General features: G+C 43.5%; 1 protein-coding gene across 1 annotated transcript in view; it reads left to right on the top strand.

Annotated features, from left to right (window-relative positions):
• mdm1 (Mdm1 nuclear protein) overlaps window positions 1-16,479 on the top strand; it is a 35,951-nt gene extending 19,472 nt beyond the window's left edge. Inside the window, exons 10-14 of the mRNA XM_038996794.1 lie at window positions 1,097-1,236; window positions 3,372-3,505; window positions 6,221-6,458; window positions 15,173-15,241; window positions 16,261-16,479. Of these exons, the coding sequence (XP_038852722.1) occupies window positions 1,097-1,236; window positions 3,372-3,505; window positions 6,221-6,458; window positions 15,173-15,241; window positions 16,261-16,370 (691 nt within the window). The 3' untranslated portion in view covers window positions 16,371-16,479. The remainder of the gene's footprint in view (window positions 1-1,096; window positions 1,237-3,371; window positions 3,506-6,220; window positions 6,459-15,172; window positions 15,242-16,260) is intronic.
• The last annotated feature ends 629 nt before the right edge of the window (window positions 16,480-17,108 follow it).

Here is a 17,108-nt window from a genome sequence, read left to right as displayed (position 1 = left end):
CTGTTACCTCCACTCTGTTTATATCCATATTGGAGACGGTCAGTTCTGTTACCTCCACTCTGTTTATATCCATATTGGAGACGGTCAGTTCTTTTACCTCCACTCTGTTGTTATCCATATTGGAGACGGTCAGTTCTGTTACCTCCACTCTGTTTATATCCATATTGGAGATGGTCAGTTCTGTTACCTCCACTCTGTTTATATACATATTGGAGACGGTCAGTTCTGTTACCTCCACTCTGTTTATATCCATATTGGAGACGGTCAGTTCTGTTACCTCCACTCTGTTTATATCCATATTGGAGACGGTCAGTTCTGTTACCTCCACTCTGTTTATATCCATATTGGAGACGGTCAGTTCTGTTACCTCCACTCTGTTGTTATCCATATTGGAGACGGTCAGTTCTGTTACCTCCACTCTGTTTATATCCATATTGGAGATGGTCAGTTCTGTTACCTCCACTCTGTTTATATCCATATTGGAGACGGTCAGTTCTGTTACCTCCACTCTGTTTATATCCATATTGGAGACGGTCAGTTCTGTTACCTCCACTCTGTTTATATCCATATTGGAGATGGTCAGTTCTGTTACCTCCACTCTGTTTATATACATATTGGAGACGGTCAGTTCTGTTACCTCCACTCTGTTGTTATCCATATTGGAGACGGTCAGTTCTGTTACCTCCACTCTGTTTATATCCATATTGGAGACGGTCAGTTCTGTTACCTCCACTCTGTTTATATCCATATTGGAGACGGTCAGTTCTGTTACCTCCACTCTGTTTATATCCATATTGGAGACGGTCAGTTCTGTTACCTCCACTCTGTTTATATCCATATTGGAGACGGTCAGTTCTGTTACCTCCACTCTGTTTATATCCATATTGGAGACGGTCAGTTATGTTACCTCCACTCTGTTTATATCCATATTGGAGACGGTCAGTTCTGTTACCTCCACTCTGTTGTTATCCATATTGGAGACGGTCAGTTCTGTTACCTCCACTCTGTTGTTATCCATATTGGATAACTCTGTCTGTCTGTCCGTCCGTCCGTCCGTCCGTCTGTCTGTCTGTCTGTCTGTGTGTGTGTGTTCTAGGCTGAGGGTGCTGGACCATCGTTCGTCGTCTGTAGCAGGCTCCCACAGCTCCAGAGAGGGTGGCAGGATGCCCACACCCACACTGCAAAGGATCGCTACTCTCCAGAGAACTCACCACGACCTGACTACTCCAGCCACTGGTAACCTAGCAGATATATTGTTGACATATTGTTTTTTTATTCTGTTTATTTGGCTTTGTCTCCAAGGACCTCCAGGGGCAGGTTCACCATGACCATAAACTAGGTGATAGTGGAAACAAACCCACTAACTAGTGTGTTGAGGCAGGTTCACCATGACCATAAACTAGGTGACAGTGGAAACAAACCCACTAACTACTGTGTTGAGGCAGGTTCACCATGACCATAAACTAGGTGATAGTGGAAACAAACCCACTAACTAGTGTGTTGAGGCAGGTTCACCATGACCATAAACTAGGTGATAGTGGAAACAAACCCACTAACTACTGTGTTGAGGCAGGTTCACCATGACCATAAACTAGGTGATAGTGGAAACAAACCCACTAACTAGTGTGTTGAGGCAGGTTCACCGTGACCATAAACTAGGTGATAGTGGAAACAAACCCACTAACTAGTGTGTTGAGGCAGGTTCACCGTGACCATAAACTAGGTGATAGTGGAAACAAACCCACTAACTAGTGTGTTGAGGCAGGTTCACCGTGACCATAAACTAGGTGATAGTGGAAACAAACCCACTAACTAGTGTGTTGAGGCAGGTTCACCGTGACCATAAACTAGGTGATAGTGGAAACAAACCCACTAACTACTGTGTTGAGGCAGGTTCACCGTGACCATAAACTAGGTGATAGTGGAAACAAACCCACTAACTAGTGTGTTGAGGCAGGTTCACCGTGACCATAAACTAGGTGATAGTGGAAACAAACCCACTAACTAGTGTGTTGAGGCAGGTTCACCGTGACCATAAACTAAGTGATAGTGGAAACAAACCCACTAACTAGTGTGTTGAGGCAGGTTCACCGTGACCATAAACTAGGTGATAGTGGAAACAAACCCACTAACTAGTGTGTTGAGGCAGGTTCACCGTGACCATAAACTAGGTGATAGTGGAAACAAACCCACTAACTAGTGTGTTGAGGCAGGTTCACCGTGACCATAAACTAGGTGATAGTGGAAACAAACCCACTAACTAGTGTGTTGAGGCAGGTTCACCATGACCATAAACTAGGTGATAGTGGAAACAAACCCACTAACTAGTGTGTTGAGGCAGGTTCACCGTGACCATAAACTAAGTGATAGTGGAAACAAACCCACTAACTAGTGTGTTGAGGCAGGTTCACCGTGACCATAAACTAGGTGACAGTGGAAACAAACCCACTAACTAGTGTGTTGAGGCAGGTTCACCGTGACCATAAACTAGGTGACAGTGGAAACAAACCCACTAACTACTGTGTTGAGGCAGGTTCACCATGACCATAAACTAGGTGATAGTGGAAACAAACCCACTAACTAGTGTGTTGAGGCAGGTTCACCGTGACCATAAACTAAGTGATAGTGGAAACAAACCCACTAACTAGTGTGTTGAGGCAGGTTCACCGTGACCATAAACTAGGTGATAGTGGAAACAAACCCACTAACTAGTGTGTTGAGGCAGGTTCACCATGACCATAAACTAGGTGATAGTGGAAACAAACCCACTAACTACTGTGTTGAGGCAGGTTCACCGTGACCATAAACTAGGTGATAGTGGAAACAAACCCACTAACTAGTGTGTTGAGGCAGGTTCACCGTGACCATAAACTAGGTGACAGTGGAAACAAACCCACTAACTACTGTGTTGAGGCAGGTTCACCGTGACCATAAACTAGGTGACAGTGGAAACAAACCCACTAACTAATGTGTTGAGGCAGGTTCACCGTGACCATAAACTAGGTGATAGTGGAAACAAACCCACTAACTAGTGTGTTGAGGCAGGTTCCCCATCTTCCCACCTTAGCTTGCATCCAACCTACACTTTTTCAAAAACTCTTTATCTTCACAGTTCAGTTATGGGTCACATCAATATAATACACTAAAACTCACTATTTTCAACATTTTACATGACTAGTGAATCATTTAGCAAGACACTCATATCCAGAGCATCTTATAGACGGTACCATTCAGTTTAGCAGCAAAACAACCACATATCACAGTCAAGATCAAAGCGTGATTCATTACTTCTGTTCTGTGTTGAATTTAAAAAAAACTTTATCGCTCCCCCCAGAGGGTAAACGTGATAACCTTGTCTAATGTCTTGTCAGGAGGTGCTATCCTGGTGTCTCCTCCTAAGATGGAGGCTAACGGTTGGGTGAAGAGAAGTGAACCTCCGTTGGGTAAAACCCGTTCCCCATTTAAACACCTCTCTCTGGCCTCGCCACAACGAGCAGTCAGACAGGTAACACTCTACACCGCTGGATATTGGGATAGTGGGTAGAGCTTCTCCTTGGTGATAAGATACATCTTGTAGTGTTTATAGGCAGGGTTACTGTAAAAACACGTTGTGATAACTGCTGTGCTGATGTAAAAAAAAAAAAGCTTTATAAATCGATTTGATTGATTGATTGTATTTGCCAGTGGTTGGACTAAGATAAGAACATTGTCCCGGGCTGGTTGTATGCCTACGTCTGGTTAATACTATCTGTGTTACAGATGCCTCTAGTCTGGTTAATACTATCTGTGTTACAGATGCCTCTAGTCTGGTTAATACTATCTGTGTTACAGATGCCTCTAGTCTGGTTAATACTATCTGTGTTACAGATGCCTCTAGTCTGGTTAATGCTATCTGTGTTACAGATGCCTCTAGTCTGGTTAATACTATCTGTGTTACAGATGCCTCTAGTCTGGTTAATGCTATCTGTGTTACAGATGCCTCTAGTCTGGTTAATACTATCTGTGTTACAGATGCCTCTAGTCTGGTTAATGCTATCTGTGTTACAGATGCCTCTAGTCTGGTTAATACTATCTGTGTTACAGATGCCTCTAGTCTGGTTAATACTATCTGTGTTACAGATGCCTCTAGTCTGGTTAATACTATCTGTGTTACAGATGCCTCTAGTCTGGTTAATGCTATCTGTGTTACAGATGCCTCTAGTCTGGTTAATACTATCTGTGTTACAGATGCCTCTAGTCTGGTTAATACTATCTGTGTTATAGATGCCTCTAGTCTGGTTAATGCTATCTGTGTTACAGATGCCTCTAGTCTGGTTAATACTATCTGTGTTACAGATGCCTCTAGTCTGGTTAATACTATCTGTGTTACAGATGCCTCTAGTCTGGTTAATGCTATCTGTGTTACAGATGCCTCTAGTCTGGTTAATGCTATCTGTGTTACAGATGCCTCTAGTCTTGTTAATGCTATCTGTGTTACAGATGCCTCTAGTCTGGTTAATGCTATCTGTGTTATAGATGCCTCTAGTCTGGTTAATACTATCTGTGTTACAGATGCCTCTAGTCTGGTTAATGCTATCTGTGTTATAGATGCCTCTAGTCTGGTTAATACTATCTGTGTTACAGATGCCTCTAGTCTGGTTAATGCTATCTGTGTTACAGATGCCTCTAGTCTGGTTAATACTATCTGTGTTACAGATGCCTCTAGTCTGGTTAATACTATCTGTGTTATAGATGCCTCTAGTCTGGTTAATGCTATCTGTGTTACAGATGCCTCTAGTCTGGTTAATACTATCTGTGTTACAGATGCCTCTAGTCTGGTTAATACTATCTGTGTTACAGATGCCTCTAGTCTGGTTAATGCTATCTGTGTTACAGATGCCTCTAGTCTGGTTAATACTATCTGTGTTACAGATGCCTCTAGTCTGGTTAATACTATCTGTGTTACAGATGCCTCTAGTCTTGTTAATGCTATCTGTGTTACAGATGCCTCTAGTCTGGTTAATACTATCTGTGTTACAGATGCCTCTAGTCTGGTTAATACTATCTGTGTTACAGATGCCTCTAGTCTGGTTAATGCTATCTGTGTTACAGATGCCTCTAGTCTGGTTAATGCTATCTGTGTTACAGATGCCTCTAGTCTGGTTAATGCTATCTGTGTTATAGATGCCTCTAGTCTGGTTAATGCTATCTGTGTTACAGATGCCTCTAGTCTGGTTAATACTATCTGTGTTACAGATGCCTCTAGTCTGGTTAATACTATCTGTGTTATAGATGCCTCTAGTCTGGTTAATACTATCTGTGTTATAGATGCCTCTAGTCTGGTTAATACTATCTGTGTTACAGATGCCTCTAGTCTGGTTAATGCTATCTGTGTTACAGATGCCTCTAGTCTTGTTAATGCTATCTGTGTTACAGATGCCTCTAGTCTGGTTAATGCTATCTGTGTTACAGATGCCTCTAGTCTGGTTAATACTATCTGTGTTACAGATGCCTCTAGTCTGGTTAATACTATCTGTGTTACAGATGCCTCTAGTCTGGTTAATGCTATCTGTGTTATAGATGCCTCTAGTCTGGTTAATGCTATCTGTGTTACAGATGCCTCTAGTCTGGTTAATACTATCTGTGTTATAGATGCCTCTAGTCTGGTTAATGCTATCTGTGTTACAGATGCCTCTAGTCTGGTTAATGCTATCTGTGTTACAGATGCCTCTAGTCTTGTTAATGCTATCTGTGTTACAGATGCCTCTAGTCTGGTTAATGCTATCTGTGTTACAGATGCCTCTAGTCTGGTTAATACTATCTGTGTTATAGATGCCTCTAGTCTGGTTAATACTATCTGTGTTACAGATGCCTCTAGTCTGGTTAATACTATCTGTGTTACAGATGCCTCTAGTCTGGTTAATACTATCTGTGTTATAGATGCCTCTAGTCTGGTTAATACTATCTGTGTTACAGATGCCTCTAGTCTGGTTAATACTATCTGTGTTATAGATGCCTCTAGTCTGGTTAATGCTATCTGTGTTACAGATGCCTCTAGTCTGGTTAATGCTATCTGTGTTACAGATGCCTCTAGTCTTGTTAATGCTATCTGTGTTACAGATGCCTCTAGTCTGGTTAATGCTATCTGTGTTACAGATGCCTCTAGTCTGGTTAATGCTATCTGTGTTACAGATGCCTCTAGTCTGGTTAGTTAGTGAATATGATGTTGTGTCTCGATCAGAATGAGGAGAGGAACCAGCCCCAGTCCTCTCCAGCAGCAGGGGTGGCCACTGTGGACCCTCTCCCCCTGAGAGGGGACTCCTGGTCGGGGGAGACCTCTCCAGAGTACCCCCCTGATCCTCCACCGGAGGTCAAACCCTCCCGTAAACGCACAACCAGCGGACGACCCAACTCCGCCGTTCCTCCACCTGTTAACCGCATCCAGGGGACGCTCAGAGACCCAGAGTTCCAGCATAACGGTAACTATCCTTAGGACCAACTAGTACCTACTGTAGTAGTGTGATACTATCTGTCATAATGATAACTATCCTTAGGACCAACTAGTACCTACTGTAGTAGTGTGGTACCATTTGTCATAACGGTAACTATCCTGATACCTACTGGTTCCAACTGGTACCTACTGGTTCCAACTAGTACCTACTGTAGTAGTGTGGTACTATTTGTCATAACGGTAACTATCCTGATACCTACTGTAGTAGTGTGATACTATCTGTCATCATGGTAACTATCCTGATACCTACTGTAGTAGTGTGGTACTATCTGTCATCATGGTAACTATCCTGGTACCTACTGTAGTAGTGTGGTACTATCTGTCATCATGGTAACTGTCCTGGTACCTACTGTAGTAGTGTGGTACTATCTGTCATCATGGTAACTATCCTGGTACCTACTGTAGTAGTGTGATACTATCTGTCATCATGGTAACTATCCTGGTACCTACTGTAGTAGTGTGGTACTATCTGTCATCATGGTAACTATCCTGATACCTACTGTAGTAGTGTGGTACTATCTGTCATCATGGTAACTATCCTGGTACCTACTGTAGTAGTGTGATACTATCTGTCATCATGGTAACTATCCTGATACCTACTGTAGTAGTGTGATACTATCTGTCATCATGGTAACTATCCTGGTACCTACTGGTTCCAACTGGTACCTACTGTAGTAGTGTGGTACTATCTGTCATCATGGTAACTATCCTGGTACCTACTGTAGTAGTGTGATACTATCTGTCATCATGGTAACTATCCTGGTACCTACTGTAGTAGTGTGGTACTATCTGTCATCATGGTAACTATCCTGGTACCTACTGTAGTAGTGTGATACTATCTGTCATCATGGTAACTATCCTGGTACCTACTGTAGTAGTGTGGTACTATCTGTCATCATGGTAACTATCCTGGTACCTACTGTAGTAGTGTGGTCATATCTGTCATCATGGTAACTATCCTGATACCTACTGGTTCCAACTGGTACCTACTGGTTCCAACTGATACCTACTGTAGTAGTGTGGTACTATCTGTCATCATGGTAACTATCCTGATACCTACTGTAGTAGTGTGGTACTATCTGTCATCATGGTAACTGTCCTGGTACCTACTGTAGTAGTGTGATACTATCTGTCATCATGGTAACTATCCTGGTACCTACTGTAGTAGTGTGATACTATCTGTCATCATGGTAACTATCCTGATACCTACTGTAGTAGTGTGGTACTATCTGTCATCATGGTAACTATCCTGGTACCTACTGTAGTAGTGTGATACTATCTGTCATCATGGTAACTATCCTGATACCTACTGTAGTAGTGTGGTACTATCTGTCATCATGGTAACTATCCTGGTACCTACTGTAGTAGTGTGATACTATCTGTCATCATGGTAACTATCCTGGTACCTACTGTAGTAGTGTGGTACTATCTGTCATCATGGTAACTATCCTGATACCTACTGTAGTAGTGTGGTACTATCTGTCATCATGGTAACTGTCCTGGTACCTACTGTAGTAGTGTGGTACTATCTGTCATCATGGTAACTATCCTGGTACCTACTGTAGTAGTGTGGTACTATCTGTCACCATGCTAACTATCCTGGTACCTACTGTAGTAGTGTGGTCATATCTGTCATCATGGTAACTATCCTGGTACCTACTGTAGTAGTGTGGTACTATCTGTCACCATGGTAACTATCCTGGTACCTACTGTAGTAGTGTGGTCATATCTGTCATCATGGTAACTGTCCTGGTACCTACTGGTTCCAACTGGTACCTACTGTAGTAGTGTGGTATTATCTGTCATCATGGTAATTATCCTGGTACCTACTGGTTCCAACTGGTACCTACTGTAGTAGTGTGGTACTATCTGTCATCATGGTAACTGTCCTGGTACCTACTGTAGTAGTGTGGTTCTATCTGTCATCATGGTAACTATCCTGATACCTACTGTAGTAGTGTGGTACTATCTGTCATCATGGTAACTATCCTGGTACCTACTGTAGTAGTGTGGTACTATCTGTCATCATGGTAACTATCCTGGTACCTACTGGTTCCAACTAGTACCTACTGTAGTAGTGTGATACTATCTGTCATCATGGTAACTATCCTGGTACCTACTGTAGTAGTGTGGTACTATCTGTCATCATGGTAACTATCCTGGTACCTACTGGTTCCAACTGGTACCTACTGTAGTAGTGTGGTACTATCTGTCATCATGGTAACTATCCTGGTACCTACTGGTTCCAACTGGTACCTACTGTAGTAGTGTGGTACTATCTGTCATCATGGTAACTATCCTGGTACCTACTGTAGTAGTGTGATACTATCTGTCATCATGGTAACTATCCTGGTACCTACTGGTTCCAACTGGTACCTACTGTAGTAGTGTGATACTATCTGTCATCATGGTAACTATCCTGATACCTACTGTAGTAGTGTGATACTATCTGTCATCATGGTAACTATCCTGATACCTACTGTAGTAGTGTGATACTATCTGTCATCATGGTAACTATCCTGGTACCTACTGTAGTAGTGTGGTACTATCTGTCATCATGGTAACTGTCCTGGTACCTACTGTAGTAGTGTGATACTATCTGTCATCATGGTAACTGTCCTGGTACCTACTGTAGTAGTGTGGTACTATCTGTCATCATGGTAACTATCCTGGTACCTACTGTAGTAGTGTGATACTATCTGTCATCATGGTAACTGTCCTGGTACCTACTGTAGTAGTGTGATACTATCTGTCATCATGGTAACTATCCTGGTACCTACTGTAGTAGTGTGATACTATCTGTCATCATGGTAACTGTCCTGGTACCTACTGTAGTAGTGTGATACTATCTGTCATCATGGTAACTGTCCTGATACCTACTGTAGTAGTGTGGTACTATCTGGCATCATGGTAACTGTCCTGGTACCTACTGTAGTAGTGTGGTACTATCTGTCATCATGGTAACTATCCTGGTACCTACTGTAGTAGTGTGATACTATCTGTCATCATGGTAACTATCCTGGTACCTACTGTAGTAGTGTGGTACTATCTGTCATCATGGTAACTATCCTGATACCTACTGTAGTAGTGTGATACTATCTGTCATCATGGTAACTATCCTGGTACCTACTGGTTCCAACTGGTACCTACTGTAGTAGTGTGGTACTATCTGTCATCATGGTAACTATCCTGGTACCTACTGTAGTAGTGTGGTACTATCTGTCATCATGGTAACTATCCTGGTACCTACTGGTTCCAACTGGTACCTACTGTAGTAGTGTGGTACTATCTGTCATCATGGTAACTATCCTGGTACCTACTGTAGTAGTGTGGTACTATCTGTCATCATGGTAACTGTCCTGGTAGCTACTGTAGTAGTGTGGTACTATCTGTCATCATGGTAACTATCCTGGTACCTACTGTAGTAGTGTGGTACTATCTGTCATGGTAACTATCCTGGTACCTACTGTAGTAGTGTGGTACTATCTGTTATCATGGTAACTATCCTGGTACCTACTGGTTCCAACTGGTACCTACTGTAGTAGTGTGATACTATCTGTCATCATGGTAACTATCCTGGTACCTACTGTAGTAGTGTGGTACTATCTGTCATCATGGTAACTATCCTGGTACCTACTGGTACCTACTGTAGTAGTGTGATACTATCTGTCATCATGGTAACTATCCTGGTACCTACTGTAGTAGTGTGGTACTATCTGTCATCATGGTAACTATCCTGGTACCTACTGTAGTAGTGTGATACTATCTGTCATCATGGTAACTATCCTGGTACCTACTGTAGTAGTGTGGTACTATCTGTCATCATGGTAACTATCCTGGTACCTACTGTAGTAGTGTGGTACTATCTGTCATCATGGTAACTATCCTGATACCTACTGGTTCCAACTGGTACCTACTGGTTCCAACTGATACCTACTGTAGTAGTGTGATACTATCTGTCATCATGGTAACTATCCTGATACCTACTGTAGTAGTGTGGTACTATCTGTCATCATGGTAACTATCCTGGTACCTACTGTAGTAGTGTGATACTATCTGTCATCATGGTAACTATCCTGGTACCTACTGTAGTAGTGTGGTACTATCTGTCATCATGGTAACTATCCTGGTACCTACTGTAGTAGTGTGATACTATCTGTCATCATGGTAACTATCCTGATACCTACTGTAGTAGTGTGGTACTATCTGTCATCATGGTAACTGTCCTGGTACCTACTGTAGTAGTGTGATACTATCTGTCATCATGGTAACTATCCTGGTACCTACTGTAGTAGTGTGATACTATCTGTCATCATGGTAACTATCCTGATACCTACTGTAGTAGTGTGGTACTATCTGTCATCATGGTAACTATCCTGGTACCTACTGTAGTAGTGTGATACTATCTGTCATCATGGTAACTATCCTGATACCTACTGTAGTAGTGTGGTACTATCTGTCATCATGGTAACTATCCTGGTACCTACTGTAGTAGTGTGATACTATCTGTCATCATGGTAACTATCCTGGTACCTACTGTAGTAGTGTGGTACTATCTGTCATCATGGTAACTATCCTGATACCTACTGTAGTAGTGTGGTACTATCTGTCATCATGGTAACTGTCCTGGTACCTACTGTAGTAGTGTGATACTATCTGTCATCATGGTAACTGTCCTGATATCTACTGTAGTAGTGTGGTACTATCTGGCATCATGGTAACTGTCCTGGTACCTACTGTAGTAGTGTAGTAGTGTGGTACTATCTGTCATCATGGTAACTGTCCTGATACCTACTGTAGTAGTGTGATACTATCTGTCATCGTGGTAACTGTCCTGGTACCTACTGGTTCCAACTGGTACCTACTGTAGTAGTGTGGTACTATCTGTCATCATGGTAACTATCCTGGTACCTACTGTAGTAGTGTGGTACTATCTGTCATCATGGTAACTATCCTGGTACCTACTGGTTCCAACTGGTACCTACTGTAGTAGTGTGATACTATCTGTCATCATGGTAACTATCCTGATACCTACTGTAGTAGTGTGGTACTATCTGTCATCATGGTAACTATCCTGATACCTACTGTAGTAGTGTGGTACTATCTGTCATCATGGTAACTATCCTGGTACCTACTGTAGTAGTGTGGTACTATCTGTCATCATGGTAACTATCCTGATACCTACTGTAGTAGTGTGGTACTATCTGTCATCATGGTAACTATCCTGGTACCTACTGTAGTAGTGTGGTACTATCTGTCATCATGGTAACTATCCTGGTACCTACTGTAGTAGTGTGGTACTATCTGTCATCATGGTAACTATCCTGGTACCTACTGTAGTAGTGTGATACTATCTGTCATCATGGTAACTATCCTGGTACCTACTGTAGTAGTGTGATACTATCTGTCATCATGGTAACTATCCTGATACCTACTGTAGTAGTGTGATACTATCTGTCATCATGGTAACTATCCTGGTACCTACTGTAGTAGTGTGGTACTATCTGTCATCATGGTAACTATCCTGATACCTACTGTAGTAGTGTGGTACTATCTGTCATCATGGTAACTATCCTGGTACCTACTGTAGTAGTGTGGTACTATCTGTCATCATGGTAACTATCCTGGTACCTACTGTAGTAGTGTGGTACTATCTGTCATCATGGTAACTATCCTGATACCTACTGTAGTAGTGTGGTACTATCTGTCTACAAACAGCGTCAGCAGTTGAACTGAAAATCTAAATATAATTTCCTTGGTTTTTGACTGATCAAACCACTTTTACATTACTGGCATATGTGATGCTGTATCTGCAACTTTAGTTCAACCTGTGTGACGTAGTCCCATCACATCATCATCCTATAGTCATGGGCCAATCAAAACACTGCATTGCCTCATCAAAGACAGTTTAGGAGACTTACACGATCATATATATGTGACAATGAGCGTCATTTACCGTTGATGGGAGGTGTGTGTCAGGTTTCCGCCATCTCTACAGTATATAGGTCAGTCTGACTGAGTCCCTGTTGGGTTGGGTCTCTCTCTACTGCTGAGACATCTCTACAGTATATAGGTCAGTCTGACTGAGTCCCTGTGGGGTGGGGTCTCTGTCTGTTGCTGAGACATCTCTACAGTATATAGGTCAGTCTGACTGAGTCCCTGTGGGGTGGGGTCTCTCTCTACTGCTGAGACATCTCTACAGTATATAGGTCAGTCTGACTGAGTCCCTGTGGGGTGGGGTCTCTCTCTACTGCTGAGACATCTCTACAGTATATAGGTCAGTCTGACTGAGTCCCTGTGGGGTGGGGTCTCTCTCTACTGCTGAGACATCTCTACAGTATATAGGTCAGTCTGACTGAGTCCCTGTGGGGTGGGGTCTCTCTCTACTGCTGAGACATCTCTACAGTATATAGGTCAGTCTGACTGAGTCCCTGTGGGGTGGGGTCTCTCTCTACTGCTGAGACATCTCTACAGTATATAGGTCAGTCTGACTGAGTCCCTGTGGGGTGGGGTCTCTCTCTACTGCTGAGACATCTCTACAGTATATAGGTCAGTCTGACTGAGTCCCTGTGGGGTGGGGTCTCTCTCTACTGCTGAGACATCTCTACAGTATATAGGTCAGTCTGACTGAGTCCCTGTGGGGTGGGGTCTCTCTCTACTGCTGAGACATCTCTACAGTATATAGGTCAGTCTGACTGAGTCCCTGTGGGGTGGGGTCTCTCTCTACTGCTGAGACATCTCTACAGTATATAGGTCAGTCTGACTGAGTCCCTGTGGGGTGGGGTCTCTCTCTACTGCTGAGACATCTCTACAGTATATAGGTCAGTCTGACTGAGTCCCTGTGGGGTGGGGTCTCTCTCTACTGCTGAGACATCTCTACAGTATATAGGTCAGTCTGACTGAGTCCCTGTGGGGTGGGGTCTCTCTCTACTGCTGAGACATCTCTACAGTATATAGGTCAGTCTGACTGAGTCCCTGTGGGGTGGGGTCTCTCTCTACTGCTGAGACATCTCTACAGTATATAGGTCAGTCTGACTGAGTCCCTGTGGGGTGGGGTCTCTCTCTACTGCTGAGACATCTCTACAGTATATAGGTCAGTCTGACTGAGTCCCTGTGGGGTGGGGTCTCTTTCTACTGCTGAGACATCTCTACAGTATATAGGTCAGTCTGACTGAGTCCCTGTTGGGTTGGGTCTCTCTCTACTGCTGAGACATCTCTACAGTATATAGGTCAGTCTGACTGAGTCCCTGTGGGGTGGGGTCTCTGTCTGTCTGTCTGTCTGTCTGTCTGTCTGTCTGTCTGTCTGTCTGTCTGTCTGTCTGTCTGTCTGTCTGTCTGTCGCTCTCGCTTCTGTCTCTCTCTCTCTCTGTCTGTCTGTCTGTCTGTCTGTCTGTCTGTCTGTCTGTCTGTCTGTCTGTCGCTTCTGTCTGTCTGTCTGTCTGTCGCTTCTGTCTGTCTGTCTGTCTGTCTGTCTGTCTGTCTGTCTGTCTGTCTGTCTGTCTGTCTGTCTGTCTGTCTGTCTGTCTGTCTGTCTGTCTGTCTGTCTGTCTGTCTGTCTGTCTGTCTGTCTGTCTGTCTGTGTCTCTTCTCGCTCTCTCTACTGCTGAGACATCTTTACAGTTTGTGGCTTTTCTCAGCATATTCTACTGTTTATAAACAAAACCTGGTCCCAGATCTGTTTGTACTGTCCTGCCAAGTTGTCACTTCCAGGTTAGGTTAGTAAGTAGCATATACCCAGATCTGTTTCTACTGTCCTGTCAAGTTGTCACTTCCAGGTTAGGTTATGTAAGTAGCATAAACCCAGATCTGTTGCTGTCTCACCAACAGATCTGCCACCAGGCTACCTGTTGAATAGCATAACCTGGACGTGAGCAGGAAACAGAGTTGTAGTCCGCTCCTCATTCCTTCCCGCCAGCCCAGATATTGTCTAGTGTTGTAGTTCCTAGCTGCTTCTTTCTCCTCAGGACAAAAGATACAGAAGTCGATGCCAGGGTATCACAATTGGGGGAATTCCTTTTCTCTCTCCCAGAGTCCTTCACCTCTTTCTCTTCCTCACATCTCCCTCCATTCCTGACTCCACTCCAGAACCCCCCCACCCCCCCATTCAGTTTATTTTCAAAATAATAGGCCTACACCTGAGGTAGAAACACCTGAGGTAAAAACACCTGAGGTAGAAACACCTGAGGTAAAAACACCTGAGGTAGAAACACCTGAGGTAGAAACACCTGGGGTAGAAACACCTGGGGTAGAAACACCTGGGGTAAGAAACACCTGGGGTAAGAAACACCTGGGGTAGAAACACCTGGGGTAGAAACACCTGGGGTAAGAAACACCTGGGGTAAGAAACACCTGGGGTAAGAAACACCTGGGGTAGAAACACCTGGGGTAGAAACACCTGGGGTAAGAAACACCTGGGGTAGAAACACCTGGGGTAGAAACACCTGGGGTAGAAACACCTGGGGTAAGAAACACCTGGGGTAAGAAACACCTGGGGTAAGAAACACCTGGGGTAAGAAACTACTATTGAGTTGATTGGAAGACAACAGACTATAACTGCAGCAGTATTGTGCATCATGTGTAATAACATGGAACGCTAAAATGTACTGTTATCTAGGCATTTACATGTACCCCCTAAACAACAACAACTAACAGAACAGGTGTCCATTGTCTTCTCTACTCCAGGTAATTTAGGCCTGAGGACGTCTGAGCTGCTGCTGTGTCCTGGTGGTGGCTGTGGAACTGATGATGAAGGTAATGTAGCAGCAACAAGCTTCTTCACATTAGTCTGATGATGAAGGTAATGTAGCAGCAACAAGCTTCTTCACATTAGTCTGATAATGAAGGTAATGTAGCAGCAACAAGCTTCTTCACATTAGTCTGATGATGAAGGTAATGTAGCAGCAACAAGCTTCTTCACATTAGTCTGATGATGAAGGTAATGTAGCAGCAACAAGCTTCTTCACATTAGTCTGATAATGAAGGTAATGTAGCAGCAACAAGCTTCTTCACATTAGTCTGATGATGAAGGTAATGTAGCAGCAACAAGCTTCTTCACATTAGTCTGATAATATGTACATTTTCTGGTTCATTTAGAAACCTAAACTTAGATATGTGTTTTTGGTTGTTGAATCAATTAGACATGCCCATTTCAGGCTTATAAATATGTATTTTATTTTTTATCTGGCTAACTCCTTTACCCTGTTTTGTAGTATGTCCTGGACTACTGGATAAGTTAAAGCTCAGTTTATCACAAGTAGACTAACTAGGCTGATGTTGGTCTTCAGTGTTAAAGTCAGGCTTAGGGGTAATTTCAGTGTTAAAGTCAGGCTTAGGGGTAATTTCAGTGTTAAAGTCAGGCTTAGGGGTAATTTCAGTGTTACAGGCAGGCTCAGGTGTAATTTCACTGTTAAAGTCAGGCTCAGGGGTAATTTCAGTGTTAAAGGCAGGCTCAGGGGTAATTTCACTGTTAAAGTCAGGCTTAGGGGTAATTTCAGTGTTACAGGCAGGCTCAGGTGTAATTTTAGTGTTAAAGGCAGGCTTAGGGGTAATTTCAGTGTTACAGTCAGGCTCAGGGGTAATTTCAGTGTTAAAGTCTTGATACAAGGGAAGTGACACCCCCTCTTACACTAAATAAAATGAGACATTTGCTTCAACATCTCCATGACATAAAACACAAAGGACAGCTGAGGTTCTAAATCTTTGGGAGTCAGCTGATCACTCTCTCCCCGACCTGGCTAACCTCTGACCCCTGACCCTTGGTGACCCTCCAGATGACAGGATGTCCCAGATCTCATCCAGGTCAGCAGCGTCCTGCTCCATGGCCTCCCAGGTCCTGGACCGAGCCCAGAGGAGGAAAGACCACTTCTGGGGGAAGAGATAACAGGAAGCACTGACCCCCCCTCACAATGCATCCCAAATTGAACCCTATTCCCTATGTAGTGCACTACTGTTAAGAGGAGGAAGGGTGACTTCTGGAGGAAGAGATAATAGGAAGCACTGACCCCCCCTCACAATGCATCCCAAATGGAACCCTATTCCCTATGTAGTGCACTACTGTTAAGAGGAGGAAGGGTGACTTCTGGAGGAAGAGATAATAGGAAGCACTGACCCCCCCTCACAATGTATTCCAAATGGAACCCTATTCCCTATGTAGTGCACTACTGTTAAGAGGAGGAAGGATGACTTCTGGGGGAAGAGATAACACCACTGACACTTACTATGTCCTAAACAGCACCCTAATCCCTATGTAGTGCACTACCTTTGTCTCTGAGGGACGATATGACAACACTGACACACACTATGTCCTAAACAGCACCCTAGTCCCTATGTAGTGCACTACCTTTGTCTCTGAGGGAAGATATGACAACACTGACACACACTATGTCCTAAACAGCACCCTAGTCCCTATGTAGTGCACTACCTTTGTCTCTGAGGGAAGATATGACAACACTGACACACACTATGTCCTAAACAGCACCCTATTCCCTATGTAGTGCACTACCTTGGGCCAGACCCTTGAGAGGAATATATTGGGGACAGGGTGTGATGTCAACAGTGACAGTAGCTTCACAGCCTATAGCCCAACCACTGGAGATAGGAAGACAATCAATTGTTATGG

The sequence above is a fragment of the Salvelinus namaycush genome, chromosome 6 (genome assembly GCF_016432855.1).
Source record: "Salvelinus namaycush isolate Seneca chromosome 6, SaNama_1.0, whole genome shotgun sequence".
Lineage (NCBI taxonomy): Eukaryota > Metazoa > Chordata > Actinopteri > Salmoniformes > Salmonidae > Salvelinus > Salvelinus namaycush.
Note: the sequence above shows the minus strand (reverse complement) of the source record. Positions and strands in the feature narration are given on the sequence as shown.